The 17412-nt window shown below is 43.7% G+C and overlaps 1 protein-coding gene across 1 annotated transcript in view; it reads right to left on the reverse strand.

The window, feature by feature from the left end:
* The window catches only part of rnf13 (ring finger protein 13), a 50493-nt gene that overhangs the window by 25240 nt on the left and 7841 nt on the right, over window positions 1–17412 (reverse strand). Inside the window, exon 4 of the mRNA XM_071908068.2 lies at window positions 6085–6210. Within this exon, the coding sequence (XP_071764169.1) occupies window positions 6085–6210 (126 nt within the window). The remainder of the gene's footprint in view (window positions 1–6084; window positions 6211–17412) is intronic.

A 17412-nucleotide genomic window follows, 5' to 3' on the forward strand; every position in this document is an offset into this window, starting at 1 on the left:
CACATCCCTCCACCGATACCCTCCCCTCCCTCCTTCCTCCCCACTGCTGGGGTCGGAAGGGTTACCAATGAGACCCCCCCTTCCCCGCACCCCACCCCACCTCAAAGAGTCCCAGTACAGGATGTGCAACCCCCCATTTCTCTCTCTCTCTCACCCCATCTCTCTCTCTCTCTCTCTTTCTCTCATGGGACGTTTCTGTTCTAAAAGGAGCAACCGTGCTGGAATGCTTTCCTCTCTCTCTCTCTCTCTCTCTCTCACACACACACACACACACACACAGAGCGAGAGAGCGAGTGTCCATTAACACCCCCTTCACTTGATCCCTTCACCCCTCCCCACCTCAAGCGCTCTCTCCCGACATTCAACCTCCTCTTTGTCATGTCATATCTCACCGCGCACACACACACACATACACTCTCTCTCTCTCTCTTTCTCTCTCTCCCTCTCTCTCTCTCACACACACTCCGCCCCTCCACTCATCCCTCACCCACGAGTGCAGACGCTAACACTTGACGGAGGGTTAAGTGGCAGAGCGCCCGTTTTATTGCCCATTACGGCCGTGGATCCATTAAAACGCTCCACTCTCATTCACTAGATGCTAACGCTAATGCTAAGCTAAGCTGCGGTGGAATGGAATGGAATGATCGGCGGCCATGTTGGGGGTGATGGGGGTGTGTGTGTGTGTGTGTGTGTGTGTGGGGGGGGGGGGGTGAGGTTGCACCCCTCGCTCCAGTCAAGATGGAATCTATTATCCCTTTGTTTCCCCTGCAGCTTCTGGAGGGAACTGAGCCCGGCTGGGAGGGAGGGAGCGTGTGTGTGTGTGTGTGTGTGTGTGTCTATAAAAGAGAGAGTGTGTGTGAGAGGCAAGGCAGACAGCTGTATGTGAGAGACAGAGTGTGTGCAACAGAGAGAGAGAGAGATGGAGAAAGAGAGAGTTGTGAGTGTGTGTGTGTGAGAGGCAGAGAAAGAGAAAGATAGATGTGTGTGTGTGTGACAGAAAGAGTGAGGAGAGAAAAACAGCTGCTAGAGAGAAAGTGTGAGTGAGAGAGGCAGAGTGCAAAAGGGAAAGGAGAGAGGCAGAGAGAGGGATAGCTGTGTGTGTGTGAGAGAGAGAGAGAGAGAGAGAGAGAGAGAGAGAGAGAGAGAGAGAGAGAGAGAGAGAGAGAGAGAGAGAGAGAGGAGAGAGAGAGAGAGAGAGAGAGGGGGGGGGGGGTGACGGTATATGTGTGTGTGTGTGTGTGTGTGTTTAGATATAAGCAATCATTTAGCCAGAGGCTGAGGTATGACAGCAAGACCCCACAGAGAGAGAGAGAGAAAGAGAGAGAGAGAGAAAGAGAGAGAGAGAGAGAATTTGAGACAGAGTGGAGGAGGGAGGAAAGAGAGGGGGGAAAGTGAAAGATTTGGAAAGAGATACAGAACGAGAGAGGGAGAAAGAAAAAAAGAGACACCCTCACTAACACACACACACACACACACACACACACACACACACACACACTCTTCAGCTGGGGTCTGGTTTCCAGCCAGCCTCCTATACAGTGTGGCCCCGCCCCTCCTGTCCTTAGCTGTCTACTTAAAGGATAATTCCGGCTATTTTCAACCTGGGCAATATTTTCAGAGGTTTTGCCTTCATGCCGATCGATTCTAATCAAAATTTACGTCACTGAAAACAAATCACTTCCAACGTGATTATCCTCTCCGGTAAAGCCAAAACACAGAGACGCAAGGGAGGGGGATGGAGGACAAGCAGCAGCATCATCTTTGCAACAGCAACCGGGGTTTATGGGAAATGTGGTCTTAATTCTGCTTTAATTTGATGAAACTCTCCTCTACTGATGGATGGTTAAGTGCCTTGCTAAAAGGAACCTCGACGGTAGCTGGTGAGGGCAGAGAGAGCGTTTGTCATTCATTTTCCCCCGATGGTCTGGGATTCAAACCAACAGCCTCCTAGTCACAGGCCTGTCTCTCTAATCCTGCAGTTATCCGCCAATCACTTCTCATTTGGGTGCATTATTGTCGGTTAGTGGCTCATTTTCAGTGAAATGAGTGTAACAATTTGAAAATGCATATGAATGTCAAAAGCGAAAGTCGTTGGGTCAAAAAGTCAAATGGTTGCTGGAGAGAAATGCACAATGGTGCTAATGAGCCTTTTATGGGACAGATGGAAGAACAAATGTTGAAACGTTACTAGAATTTCTAACTTCGATACAATACCCAGGAAAATATCGATATGCGATACCATTTTCGATACCACGGGGGGAAAAAAATAATTTTCAATCTTTTGTTTTCATGTTAAAATATAATTTTAACATGAAAACAAAATGTTAAAGTTGTCTGAGATCAAACAACACATTTTTGATTGACAGGTGTCGATCGCCGTCATGATTTGCTCTTTTTTATTGAGGGGAGTGAGCTTATACTGCACAAGCATGTGAAACATCATATTGCCTCCTGGCCTCTGCAGCACAGACTGTAAGCAACTAAGCAAAAAAACACAGACACAGAGACCCAAACTAGTCCCTTAATATCAACAACGCAGCGGGAAATCCCGGTGCAAACGAGACAGACGGACGGACAGACAGACAGACAGACAGACGCAGGCTTCTCCATAACGTAGCCCGATAAAACTCATTCAAAACTTTGCACTTACACAGCAGATTACCCTGCTCTAGTCATCAGCCTATCAGAACACTTTTAGCTTGTTGAAGCAACAGATCAGCAGGGCTACAGTTAGTGGATTATTATTGACAGAATGATTTTAATCGGACATTTCAACGTCCGGTCGAGCCTTCTGACCGGCCCGGACAATGCATCTGAAAACTGGACAGTCCGGTCGAAAACCGGGCATCTGGCAAACCTACTTGATAACGTTAGCCAGCTCTGTAGCTAAACTAAAACGGATGATGTGCAGGGTACATTAACATTTATGATCAATGTTTAATGCTTCAGTGATGTTGAAACGGGAGCTTTCGCTAACCTCTCGAAATTCTTTATATAGACTGGCGTGTCGGTCCTTAAGGTGCTTCGCCAAGTTTGACGTGTTACCCTTCGTCGGCACCGCTCTGCAGCATCGTTTGCTGACTGAGGCAACAACCCAGCTGACTGCTACTAGTGAGAGGAGGGGCTGTGGGCAGCGGTGCAGGGTGTGTGTGTGTGTGTGTGTGTGTGGCTAGTGGAGGCGGAGAAATAATATGTTTGATTTTTCATTAAGAGAAAGCACTGCTGGTATCGATACTGTTGCAAATGAGTATTGTATCCGTTTCAAATTTTTAGTATCGATACTTATCGAAGTATCGATACTTTTGACAACCCTACTAGCAACGGGACTAAAATTCAAAACGTCAGGGTGTGGAGGGTGAGGAGGGTCACAGGAGGAGGTTAAATGGCAAATCTGACTGTAGATCAGAGCGACTGGGGGATGTGTGTGTGTGTGTGTGTGTGTGTGTGTGTGTGTGTGTGTGTGTGTGTGTGTGTGTGCGTGCGTGTGTGTGTGTGTGTGTGTGTGTCTGGCTAACATACAGCTATGTAGAGGGGAGTCTGGTTACACTCCAGCCCAGCTAACACCTCACTGCCCTGTCTGTCAATGTGTGTGTGTGTGTGTGTGTGTGTGTGTGTGTGTGTGTGTGTGTGTGTTTATGTGATGCATTGAGGCCTTATAAGGCTGCATGGCTGGACCAGAGAGAGAGAGAGAGAGACAGAGAGAGAGAGAAGAGAGAGAGAGAGAGAGAGAGAGAGAGAGAGAGAGAGAGAGAGAGAGAGAGAGAGAGAGAGATTTAAAAAGATGGAGACGGGAACGAAGAGAAAGAGGGCAGAAGAGATTGAAAAAGAGACGGAGACATGAGAGGAGAGAGAGAGTAAATGAGTGAGAGACAGCGACAAAGAGAGCAAGAGTAAGAGACAGAGAGGATAGGCAAGATTGAAAAAGACAGAAACAGAGGGAGAGTAAGAGACGGAGAGATGGAAAGACAGAGAAAAAGAGAGGCCAAGAAGCTGCATGCTTTCCTCTCTTTCACCCCATTACTCATCCTCTCTCTCTCTCTCTCCTTCCCTCCCTCTTTTAATCCTGGCCTTCTTTCTTTCCCTCTTCCCTCACCTCCTCCAGTCTGTCGCTCAATCTTTCTCTCTTTCTTTCCATTCTCCTTTCTTCTTGCTTCTCTTTCTCTCTAAATCCATGAAAAATAGAAGGTCTAAGATGTGTTCAGGAACAGATCTACTGCAGGGTTTTGCAGCTACCCAAGTCTTTTCCTTTACCGCCAATGTGAAAAAAAATGAGAAACTGAATAACCAACTGGGAAAAAAAACCCAGTTTGAATCATTTGACTTTGGCTCAATGCTGCTTTGCGTCCAGCAGAGGGCAGATCGCATAAATAACACAAGTCGGTAGTTCGCTAAGGAGAGAAAAAGAGGAGCTGGCATCACCTTATTGGTTGTGTAAGTGGGACCTCCCACTGTGTTACTTACGTCGCCAACTTTGACGCTGGATTTAGCGAATTTTCAGAGCGCGACTTTATTTCTTAAAAACGACTACCAACACATCTAGCTAGTTTTTCGGACCATAGGGAAAAAGGTTAATGTGTTGACTCCCAGTATTCCAAGTATTTGGCAACAATTCAGGGTGTCTGCAGGTTCTGAGAAAGTCTCAAAATGTACCTTGAAATTGGTATGGCAAATGCCATTTATATGCAAATTAAGATATGACGTCATCTTGCCCTCCCATTTGGCAGCTTTTATTTACGGTAAATACGATATCACGTGAAAGCGGCATTATTCTTGCATTTTTCAGCGGCTTGGATGTTTAAATGAAAGCTGTCAGATCTTCAGAGAGGCAGGAGATGTGGTGTGGTGTGTGTGTGTGTGTGTGTGTGTGTGTGTGTGTGATCAAATCCATTTCTCTAATCATTTTGCTCTCCATCTTCCTTCATTTGTATTTACTTTAAACACACAACCACCATTACTATCTGCCTTTCTTCTCTTTTTCTCCATCTTCATCTGTTTGCCTCTATCTCTTCCTCTCTGCTCCTCTCTGCTTGTGCATGGCTTCACTCCCAGCACGCACACACGCACACACACACACACACACACACAAACACACACACTTCTGCTTGCCTTCATCTCCCTCTCTGCTTCCCTTCTCTCCTGATCTTCTCTCTGTGTTGCACATGGCCTAATGGTGCAGATCAGGTCTCTCTCTCCCTCTCTATCTCTCTCTTTCTCGCTCATCCGCTTCAGGGACTTATTAGGCAAACATAACTCATAACTTCTCAGCGAACTCCAGCACCACACACACACACACACACACACACACACAAAAGCTGGCATTCTCACAGACAATCAGGCTCACTTACAAATACAGATAAACACAGATGTGCCCAAAACTGCATCAGCAGATGGAGAAGAAAAGAAAAGAGAAGGGAAGGGAAGAGAACAGAGCGGAGCTGAATGGGATGGCTGCTCATACAGGAAGTTGTGTTTGGGGAAACGGCCACTTCCTGTTTTCCTGTGTCAACCAGCTGATCTGACAGCCTCAGTCAAGCTAACCCTAAACCGCCATCTACTGACGGAGACGCAGTGTGGTGCAACAGACCGAAGTGTTTCCCATGTAATATTAATATACTGGCAGCCCGCCCAGATAAATTAACAGCTGCTGAAGTAAGTTTCTATTTCAGATCAATGTTGGGTGTTGTGATGCACTAAGATGGCATTGACACCTGGTGTTTCTGGTGATGTAGTTTTTACAAAGACTTAAACCTGTCCAGCACTGAAAGACTGTTACTGAACTACAACGACCATAATTCATTGCACCTACGATGCTGCACATCGTGTCGCTCAGACAGTCGTTACCCTTCCAAGTCACGCTGCCGACACAAACTGAATACAGAGGTAAAGTTTGAAATGCAGCTTGCACAGCGTGTTGATGAGGTGACCCATTTGTAATTAGCTCTATGTTGTACTTGCTTCACCAAACAAGCGCTAATCAGATTGGAGTATAATAGTCATGCTGCTGCTGCAATGCTGCAGTGGCATCATTGGCTTAAACCAGAAAGAGACAATTAGAGTGTGGAAAACACGAACCCCCCGCTGTACCTTGATGTCGAAGTTGCAGTCGAAGCGCTTGATGAGGACGATGAAGGCGCCCGTCAGGTTGTCCCTCGGGGGCGGCGGCTCGATGGGCTCGCACGCATTCTCTGGCCGCGCACCAATCAGGAAGCCCTGTGGAGACGACATCATTATTAGACACCACATTTTATAACCACATCACATTTATGGCATAGTGGCAAACACATGAGAAACAAATGAAGAGTGTTGCTCCAAAATGAGAAATCCACCATTTGAAAAAAGCAACACCTAGTCTTTTAAAATGAGAGCTTGATATTCAGACCGAATGGCCATTTTGTTCCCATTCCATTATTCAGTCTGAGATTGAGATTGCCTGGTCGTTTTTGACAAAAATATCATCTTTGCAAAGACAATATTTTGGTTCAGGAATGATTTCAACAAATATTATTCTGCCGAAACAGCAATGAAAAATCGTTGCACGAACGGTTCAGACTTTAGTCCCGCCCACAAAGGCGCTGATTGGCCCGATCATTTTTCCGATCGAGAAATCGCAGTTGAATAGAGCAACACCAGACTCTGAATCGTTAGACCAACTCTGAAGAGTGGGCGGGTCGCGATTCAGGAGTCTGCAGCCAGGCTAATAAATTGACTGACTCCACTATTCAAATACTGCATATGGTACTTTTGTAAAGAATAGCAGACAAGTCCTTGGTTAACAAAATGAGAATACTTTTATTTTATTTCTATTTCAGAGGTGACCAATGATTAACTTCAGCTAAAATTTTTTTTTTTTTTTTCAAAACGGATATTTAGTGTTTCATAAATAAACTCTTCAAATATTATCTAAGACAGCACAGTCAATCATGTATAACCTTATATTGCGATATTCGTTTACACACACAAGTAGTAAAATACAGATAAATTAGCAATATTGAAACCCTGTAATGGTCAAGATGTTGTTTTTTTTTCAACAAATCAAGACTAATAATTGTGATCACTTACTCATAATCATGATTATATTACTGACAACTAAATCTAGCACAAGAACAAGATTTGTCCATGCTTCCCCAACATTTTGTGACCAATTCCCCGTTTTCAAGACCTGGAAATGGTCAAACTGATTTTCCATATTTTCCAGACCTGCACAGGAAGCCTGTTTACCAGTGAACCAGGCCGGCAAAACACCAGGCTGGTGAAACCTTCCTGCTGCCTTCAGATTAATAACGGATAGCCTCGTCACAGCCACAGATGAAGAAAAACAAACTTAAAAGGAGAATAAAACAAGATGTTCAAAAGAAATTCTACTGCGGCCCCAGATGTAACACTGGCACATCAAATATAAATTTATTATGGTGGCGAATGCATAATGAATTGAGAACTTTCCACTGGAACGGAGGATCTTACTGAGATACAAAGAACAATGAGTGTGTGTGTGTGTGTGTGTGTGTATGTAATACAGGGTCCAACAGATTTCAAGGATGCTGTTGCGCTCACTTTGTCAGGCTCACTCGTCCTGAAAAACTCTGACCCTTTTTTCCCCCCTCTCTCTCCCCTGCTTCCTGTCTTACTTAGTCTTAGTTGTTTCCAACAGCGATTGAAGTGACTGATGAAAAAGAGAGAGAGCGAGAGCGAGAGAGAGAGAGAGAGAGAGAGAGAGAGAGAGAGAGAGAGAGAGAGAGAGAGAGAGGGGTAGAAAATAGAGAGACAGACACAGGGAAGCAGACAGACAAAAGAGACAAATATGGAGACAAAGAGAGCAAGAAAAAACAGAAACAGAGACAAAAGAGAGAAAAACATGGAAAGACAGATGGAGAGACAAAAATAGAGACAGGCAGAGACAAAGAGAGGCAAGTGAGGAGAGAGAGAGAGAGCAAAGAGGCAGAAGAGAAAGATGAAGAAGAAAAGGAGACAGAGAGAGATGGCAAGGAGGGATGTGATATTATACACTTCTAAATGTAACTAACACCACTGTGTGTGTGTGTGTGTGTGTGTGTGTGTGTGTGTGTGTGTGTGTGTGTGTCAGAGGCAGGGTGGTAGACGGGAAGTGTGGACTGCTATGGGACTCTGGGACTGTGCTGCCTCACTCAGCTGTAGCAGTGATGAGTTCACCCTCTTCTTCTTCTGTCTCTCTCTCTTTCCATCTCTCTTAAAGCCAGCACTTTAAAAGACCCAGCCCACACAGCAAGGAGAGTCAGCACTTTTTGGCTCTCTCCCTCTCTCTCACACACACACACACACACACACACCCAAGGCTGGTGTCAGGTAGCAGCAAACAGATTTTCTTTGAGTGTATATGAGCTTAAAGAAGAAGAAGCAGTTAAAGAAGAAGCCCTTCTTGCCGGTCGCCACGTTTATCGTGACTCCCAAACGGCAGCTGAACCCCACATGGAAATGCTGAAGCCCACAGTGACACATCACATTCACTTATAAACCCCCCGGATCGTACCATGTCTCCTCAGTAGGGGGGAGGGGGAGGGGGGGGGTGAAACTGCTGACTGAATGTGCTCCTTGGTGTTATACTTCAACATTAAACAATTAAACATAAGTTCAGGCAGGGAGTTCCCTCGGTAAATCCCGCGTCAGGGAGGAGACGGACGTGTAGAAAACCCCTCCCTCCCCTCCCTGCACCTCTGGGTGCCTTTGTCAAGAGCGTTGGCCCTGCCTTGCCGGCCAATGACATCACTGTGCCACTGCCTCACATTCCAGCGGGCTTCAAAAGCAGCGGCGAGAGCGCCCTCTGTTGGCCGAATACCAGGGCTCCAGCACTGCAGAACGCAGGGACGAGACCAGGGTGAAAAACAGGAAATATTTTGGGGAAGGAGGGGGAGCGGGGGGGGGGGGGGGATCCTGGAAAATCTGCAGACACATTTACACTGAAGGGAGATGTAGATAGGAATGTAATGCGTTTCCTGCACAAGTCTATGTACACTGCATTCATTTCAACTCACAAACTGTCTCTATTCTCCACAAGACTCTGAACTTATTTCTTCCATTACCATCCCAGCTAGTACTACTATCTCATGCTATGTCCTTTGTACTGCTGGACTGCACCCTGCTGCACAAATGCACATAGTGACTGAGTGAGTGCTTTTTTTGTATATATCTACTAATTTGTATTAGTCTTCTTCTGTTTATGTCCTGCACTGCCCCCTTGCTCTGAATGCGAGGTCCTGTTGTCCTCGTGCCATATGTGCCAGTATGAATTTATGCCACTAAATGTGCTGCAAATATGTTCCTGCACCAACAGCACCAGGACAAATCAGTGTACAATGATGGTACTTGGCGAAAAAAAGAGAGAGACTCTGAAATGAAAAACTGAGAAATCGCATCCTTGAAAATGCTCGTCTGGTTTTAATGAAGAGAACAATGCCGAGTTAAATTCCAGGGTGCCAAGTTTGAGAAAGCGCAAAAAAGTGAGGACAGATCGTTCACCCAGCTTATGATGTTGAAATTGGAAGCATTTCAGCTCACACATTACGTCATAACCCCTTTGTACAATTACACAATGGTGAGTTTCTGAGAGAGGGAGAGAGAGAGAGAGAGAGAGAGAGAGAGAGAGAGAGAGAGAGAGAGAGAGAGAGAGAGAGAGAGAGAGAGAGAGAGAGAGAGAAATAAAAGCATGCCATACACACTTTTAATTACTACAGTACCACAAGTGCATATAGTTTTAATATGGGTGACCCCAATAGTAATGGAAACCCTAATCGTTAATGCCTTGCTCTACCCTTTGAACAACAAACAACTATAAAGAGAGAGTGTGTGCGAGCTAACAAACTCAGAGCGGCTCACTGGGATTTTCCCATTGTTGCAGAATTCAAGGGGGGGGGGTCGGCGTCTCTGTTGGACTATTCCACATTATTGCACGGTGATCACACTTAATCCTGTCATTAAAAACCTCACTATAGGGCCTGTTTTCGGCTTTGCCCTGGGTTTAGAAGGGGAGAAACAGAGGAATTATTAACCTGCTCCAGTCCGGCTGGGGCTTCCTGTAAGCAGATTAAAGCCTGTGTGACTCCACAGTCAGATTCATTGATGCTAAGGTTCCCCATTACAACCCGTTTAAAGCCCTGTTGAAATTCACTGCTTCTGCCTCATAAATGACCACAACACCAAGTAGGCAAAGAGTTTGGGGTTTGACAGGCACACCGGAGAGATTACATATTGACTGCAAAGGAGATGAAAAAGCAAATGGCACAAAGCTTGCTTACAGACAGATGGATGGACAGATGCATTACCTTTTACCATGGCTACTGTTTCTACACTCTACACTTTTTTATCATACAAGAACAGTCTATTTGCTGGGCGATAGTTCGATATTATCATTTATGTCTTTCAGTGGAATCATTGTGATGGTATGGCTGTCTAAACTGATGATAACAAGCAAATTGTATTCAAAAATTGAGGTATGGTAGGAATATTACTTGCAAATTTAACATAACTATTCAGTTCAGTGGGATGAACATTAATTTGATTACTTAACACGTGATTTTGCATATGTGAGCCAAATTGTTATATAAAATTTTTTACTTATGATTATCTTGATATTGATTTTAACCATATTGCCCAGCCCTAATTCTATTATCACAATATTTGCTACATCTATCATCAGAGCAATATGAGTCTGACCCTTGACCTCCTTACTATTGGTTGTGACCCAGGAACTGAAGCTTATGCTACTGTTGCACCAAGTGTAAGTCACTCTAGATAAGAGCGGAGGAGGATTGTGGTTGTACTCTGCAGCTCCCAAGTGTGAATGTGTGAAAGTACCCAATTTCCCCAAAGGGATCATTAAAGTTTCATATCTTATTTCAAAGCAGCACTGAACAAGTCAACTTGTCCCGGATAAATTAAGGTCGATATGCCTAAAATCTAATTTAAAAGCAATAAAGTGGAATGTGGGCTGTAAAAAACGATGTCTACTCTGAATAAAAGTTCAATTTTCCATACTGGAGCATGATAAAAAAGGACTATGAGGTGATATTTTCCAGCAGTACTGGCCATCGTTCGGGTCACTGGGCACAAATGTGTCTGGTCACAGGATCAAGCAGTGGGCCTCGGGCCAGGAACCGACTGACTGACCGACCGACTGACTGACTAATAGACCAAAAACATCTCATGCTTCTTTGAGGAAAACAAACAGGTTCATCTGAGAGAGACTGAGAGGCAAAAATGCTGAGCGATCCAAAAACAGAGACGGGGGGGAGGGAGAGAAACAGATTGAGGGAACAGAGAACAAGCTGTAAAGAGAAAGATGGACACAAAGAGAAATTGTGAGAAAGAGAGGGGCTGAGAAAGAGAGAGAGAGGGAGAGAGGGAGGCAGAGAAAGAGGTAACAAGAGAGGAGAAAATGCTGAGTAAAGCAGGTAATGTTACACCATCTAGATACATTCATATCATATAATTGTAGGCAAGTCGTCTGGACACTGGCGGGAATCACCACTCTTCTCTGTAAACCAGCTAAGAATATTTCGTAACCACTCCGTGAAAATGTCATCATGGCATTACAGTATGTTTACCAGAACCAGCCAGAGGTCAAGCGACTCTTTCTGGTGCATTAGGGAACCACTTTAGTGTTTCAACTCAATGAAACTGCAACAAACCTACATTTCCTGCCTTAAATGTCAACATGTCATCGCTGCTTATATTTGTACACAATGGATGCGAATATGAGCATTTCTAAGCAGACCACTCGCTTGATTATTAGCAGAAGTCTAGAGGCTGAGTAATGCTTGTTATTTCATAAGAGGAAAGCATTTATTTAAGGCATGGCTTATATGTTATTCGATATTTCACAATTTTTTATGTCACATGCTGTAAAATCACCTTGTGACCACTAAAAATCAGCTTGTGGCACCTTGGATGGGGCCCGAACCCCTTTGAGAACCCTACATGCTTACAGCAGTGGTTCTCAAAGGGGGGTCTGGGTAACTCCAGGGGTCCTTGAAGGGTTTCCAGGGGATCCCCAGCAAACTGAGGAACAGTTTAATTTCTCTATAATAGAATTCACGAGAAATTATCCCAATTAGAGAATGCATAAAACTGACTATTCTAATCTAAGTTTCGCTCTCACCACTATTATTTTCACTGTTACACAATTCAACAGTAACCCTCCAACAACAAAATCCTCCCCATATGGGACCCTGGGATGAAATCTTGTGTCCGTGGCCCTAAAGTGTGTCTACATGGGGGTCCGTGACATGAAAACATTGGAGAAATACTGGCCTGGAGGATACAACCTCCTTAGTCATGCTGTCTGGCTGGGTCCTGCGCTCAACATGTGACAGGATGTGACACGGAGGGACTGTTTCCTGTCTCCTCTTTGTACACTGCCGGCACTTCCAACAAACAAAACATTACAACTGCTCGAATGGAATTCCCCTATCTGGACTTCAAGTAGAGCCTATTTGAATTAACTTTGGGAAAAATCTGGGATCTACCGACTTAATAGGAGAAAACCAATTCTGCCCCTTCTGGAGTAGTAGTAGTAGTAATGGCAGTAGTAGTAGTAGTAGTAGTAGTAGTAGTAGTATCTGCTTTAACTACAGAACTTGAATGGATAGAACGGTCATTCCCATTCAAATCAACGTTCCTGGATGGTCGGAGCAACGGCCATTTTTATGTGAACCGTTGGACTAGCTTCCGTATAAACCGACTTATGGCAAGTCATTAAGGGAAGAGGTTTTGCAGCAAAGACCAAAGGAGCTTCTCCGTCTCTTTGCTGCTATGGATTGCTAATATGCTAATGTTGACTAGAAGAGCTAGTGAGAGAAGTACAGTCTTTGATAATGCTACGTCAACCTTGTTGCTAACGTTAGCTTTCAGTTGAGCTTTGACAGTTTGCTAAGCACTTGTGCAACAGGCACATCTGCACAGTTCTCAAGCAAGTGTGACAGACTTGCGTTGTCACCATAACAACTAACCCTTAAAATTCCATAGTCGCCATATGTTGTACTAGCCAAATTACCATGGCAAACAGTGGAAGACCGTTCTATCCATGGAAGTTCTGTGGCTTTAACCATCTACTTTGCAATTTTGGACAAGCACTTATGTAGAAACCGAGCTTTTATGTTAAGAGGAAAATGAGGATTTATATTTTTACAGATCCAATCATTCAGTAATTTAACTAGCTTGATGGAGAGAAGGGAGGGTAAGAGTGTGGACTTCAGAGCCTTTAGCACTGGTCAAACACAGTCCACCCCGAACTTCGCTGCACCATGCAAGGCAAACCACAAAAACTTTCCAAAGGAAGCTCAAGTATCCCTTCCCAGACTGTAGCTACAGGCTAGCCTATACTTAGAGGAGTGGAAGAGAAAGTGGGCACAAGAAGGAAAAAAAAAATCAAATGCCTGAAACCCAAATGGTGTGTTGGGTGATTTGCTGCAAAAAAGGAACAAGGTTATTTTAACTTTGGTATCGATTGTTGACTCTTGAAACTTTTTATGATGGCACACCAGGTGCGAAAGTCATTGTATGCTTGAGGAATTTTCTGTTTGAAAGATGCTCGTCTGGTCCACAGTGGTATCTAGAGCAAATCCTTCAGAACGTTTAACCTACAAAAGCAAAAATACAATCAAAAATGGAAAATTTGGTACACAAGTGCTTGAAAAGGACACTAGACCAATAGCAGAGCAGCAGGCTTGGGAGTCAAACCAATGTGAATCTTAAAACTACTAAGATATTACTGTGGCAAAACACCTGAGAACTTGCATGTTGGAATTTACAATCACAGAAAATATTCACATGCCTCTGTCCTAAATTTGAATTCACAGAAAGGATTTACAAATGTGCAAGTCAATATCTGAATGAATGGAATAGAAACAGTTATGGCCCTACGGCGATTGCATGATCAAGCAGAAGAGCTGTTTAAAGCAGCTGTTTCCTGTTTGTTTCTGCCGATCTAAAAACATACAGCTTTCATCATACAACCCTAATTTCTGTAGGGTATGTTTTATCATCTTCAAGTGTTTATCATAAGATATTCATACTGGATTTGGTTTGTTAGAAGTTGGCAGGCTACTAGACCAATAAGTCCAATTCTCATGAAGAGAATTAAAAGTCTGACATTTTAACTTTGCTATTCATCAGCAAATGATACATAGCCACTGGACAATTCAGCATACAAGTGATTCACCAAGCAGCACTTAATTTCAATAAAATGTCAACTTTTCTAGTTTGTTCACTGGCTGTTCTCTAGTCTTCTACACTACCACCCATCATGGTGTATGTTGGTAGATGAGGATTAGGGGAATAGCCGGTAGATAAATGCCACACACACTTGTACTAAAGAGAGAGTGTGCAGATTCACCATTTGTGACACGCAACACGGCATCTGAGAGGTTGAATCTTACAAGTTTGCAGCTTCTTTTCCATTCATTCAAACATTGACTTGCAAATCTGTATCCGTTCTGTGAATTCAAATTTAGGACAGAGGTGTGTGAATATTTTCTGTGATTGTAAATTCCAACATGCAAGTTCTCAGGTGTTTTGCCACAGTAATATCTTAGTAGTTTTAAGATTCACATTGGTTTGACTCCCAAGCCTGCTGCTCGGCTATTGGTCTAGTGTCCTTTTCAAGCACTTGTGTACCAAATTTTCCATTTTTGATTGTATTTTTGCTTTTGTAGGTTAAACGTTCTGAAGGATTTGCTCTAGATACCACTGTGGACCAGACGAGCATCTTTCAAACAGAAAATTCCTCAAGCATACAATGACTTTCGCACCTGGTGTGCCATCATAAAAAGTTTCAAGAGTCAACAATCGATACCAAAGTTAAAATAACCTTGTTCCTTTTTTGCAGCAAATCACCCAACACACCATTTGGGTTTCAGGCATTTGATTTTTTTTTTCCTTCTTGTGCCCACTTTCTCTTCCACTCCTCTAAGTATAGGCTAGCCTGTAGCTACAGTCTGGGAAGGGATACTTGAGGATACTTGAGGATTGGATACCACCCACCATGGTGTATGTTGGTGGATGAGGATTAGGGGAATAGCCGGTAGATAAATGCCACGCACACTAGTACTAAAGAGAGAGTGTGCAGATTCACCATTTGTGACACGCAACACGGCATCTGAGAGGTTGAAGCTTATAAGTTACTCTTACAAGTTTGCAGCTTCTTTTCCATTCATTCAAACATTGACTTGCAAATCTGTAAATCCTTTCTGTGAATTCAAATTTGGGACACAAGTGTATGAATATTTTCTGAGTGTAAATTCCAACATGCAAGTTCTCAGGTGTTTTGGTACAGTAATACCTTCATATAAAACCTTTAACAGACACAGCTCCATCTCGATCTCTAAATCAAATGAATGAAATGTACATGAAAGCAATAAAACAAAGCATAACTGTTATGTTCTGTGGCTGCACCCAGCCTTGCTAGGGCCCTGACTCAGCTGTAAACAGCCCAGTTGCGTCAGTTGAAATAGGCAAGGCTCTGTTTGAAGCCTGGCTCCCTGTGGAGAATCCACCGGAGACAAACAGGCCTGTGCTGTCTTGTGATGCCAGAAGTTGCTCCAGGGGTTACACAGCCGCGCTGTGGTGTGGCTGCAACAATTAAAGCGAGTTCACTCCCCGATCGGAAAAAAAATGTTACACACTGTTCATTCAATACATACAGTGCAAGGGGACAGTGTAGACTATAGAATCATACTATAAAGCAAGGAATCTCTGTAAGTGTGTCCTTCGCATATCTCGAGAACCGTTCGTCCGATCTACTTCACACTTGGCGGGTGTATTGCTGGGGACCCAAGGACGTGCAGTGTCGGATTTGGTGCAATTTGGACACACGACACGTTCAATATTAATAAACTTTGGATAAACAAGAGAACAGTGCTCTGTGCAGCAGTGGGGCGGGGTGAAGAGTGCTCTGTGCAGCAGCGGGGCGAACAGGCACTGCACTAGTATGTATAATGACTCCACAAATTAGTTCTATTCCAAACTGAAATACATTACTGTATTAAGTAAGTTACATGATTGGATCTGCTTAATTATGTAACTTCAGTATCTCTGATAATCTAGAAGATCCAGTCTGTAAAAGTGTTGTCATTGGGGTTCAACCAATATTATTTTTAGACTGACGTCACCGATAGACAATATCTTATGCAAATATTCACTATCTTTAAATTGAACCATATTTATACCAGAAATAAAAAAGTATCAAGTGTTTCCCACCAGAAATGTATATTCTTGGCAGGGTGGAAAAGCCTCTGAAACAGCATTTAATGGGGGTTTGGTGGGTTAGTAGTTCCTTAAAGCAGGGTGTCCCGCCCGACTATTCATTAGGAGAAACTCTGAGATACATTACTGTAAACCAATACATGGCCTAATCCTAGTTTTCATTCTGTCAGCCACTTCAGTTACCTATTGTCTTTCAAAAAGTTCCCATAATCCGTTTCATTTTTGTGAACGCATCGCATTCTTTTCCCCAAATGGTGGATTTGTCATCTGGGAGCCAAACTCTTCAATTGCTAGTCTGAAGCCGGGAAGATTTGTCAAAACAAAAACATTCCCTAGAAATAGGTTGTTCTATATTTGCTTCCAAAAATTTCCTCTCCTCCTTCTGTTTGCTCTCATCAGTACTTATCAGATGTGTCAGGAACAAACAGATGAAATCAATAGGGAAGAGAGCGAGATGGAGAGTCTGAAGAATCAAACCTCCCTCACTCATTTTCTGTCTGTCTCTCTTCAGTCAAATCAAAATCAGACACGCTGCATTTGCATCAATGTTACATGAAAACAGAGTTTCCCCATACATAGGCTCATCTATGGCACATGGCCACAATATTGTCACGGCCACCACAAAATCAAAAGTTGGTCAATGTATAGAAATGTATCTATATCCATCCTTAACACTGCACCTAATGTGGACATCACGTCATGTTTGTCGTGGCGATGCACAGACCAGCAGCAGTGTACTCAATCCGGTAGTCTCACATTGTGAAAACGAAAATGGATCTTAACATCCTACAATTTGCTCCAAACTCTCATAGTAACGGAATTTGTAAACAGTAACACTTTTTAATAGAAGATGTGTGAAACTGCTCAACACTCAGAGAGTTAACATGAATGCAGTGCAAAGACTGGCATATTGCCCCTGTTCACCACTGGATTCCACTGGACACTGCTGTAGGAAAGAACAAGTAATTTATCCTGTTGAAATGAACCCTCGCTTGTTCGCTGCCGTTTAGGAGGCAGTTTGTATTTTGCTCTTCAGTTTTGATTTGTCACTATCTGGGCGTTGAGAAGATTTCGTGCCAGTGCCCATAGCCAACACCTAAACAATAATAATTTGGGCAAACAGGGAAAATCTACGGCGTCTCGATTAAGGAAGATGGGACGCCCTCTCTGTTGCAGCCCCAC

Source organism: Centroberyx gerrardi, chromosome 9 (genome assembly GCF_048128805.1).
Source record: "Centroberyx gerrardi isolate f3 chromosome 9, fCenGer3.hap1.cur.20231027, whole genome shotgun sequence".
NCBI lineage: Eukaryota > Metazoa > Chordata > Actinopteri > Beryciformes > Berycidae > Centroberyx > Centroberyx gerrardi.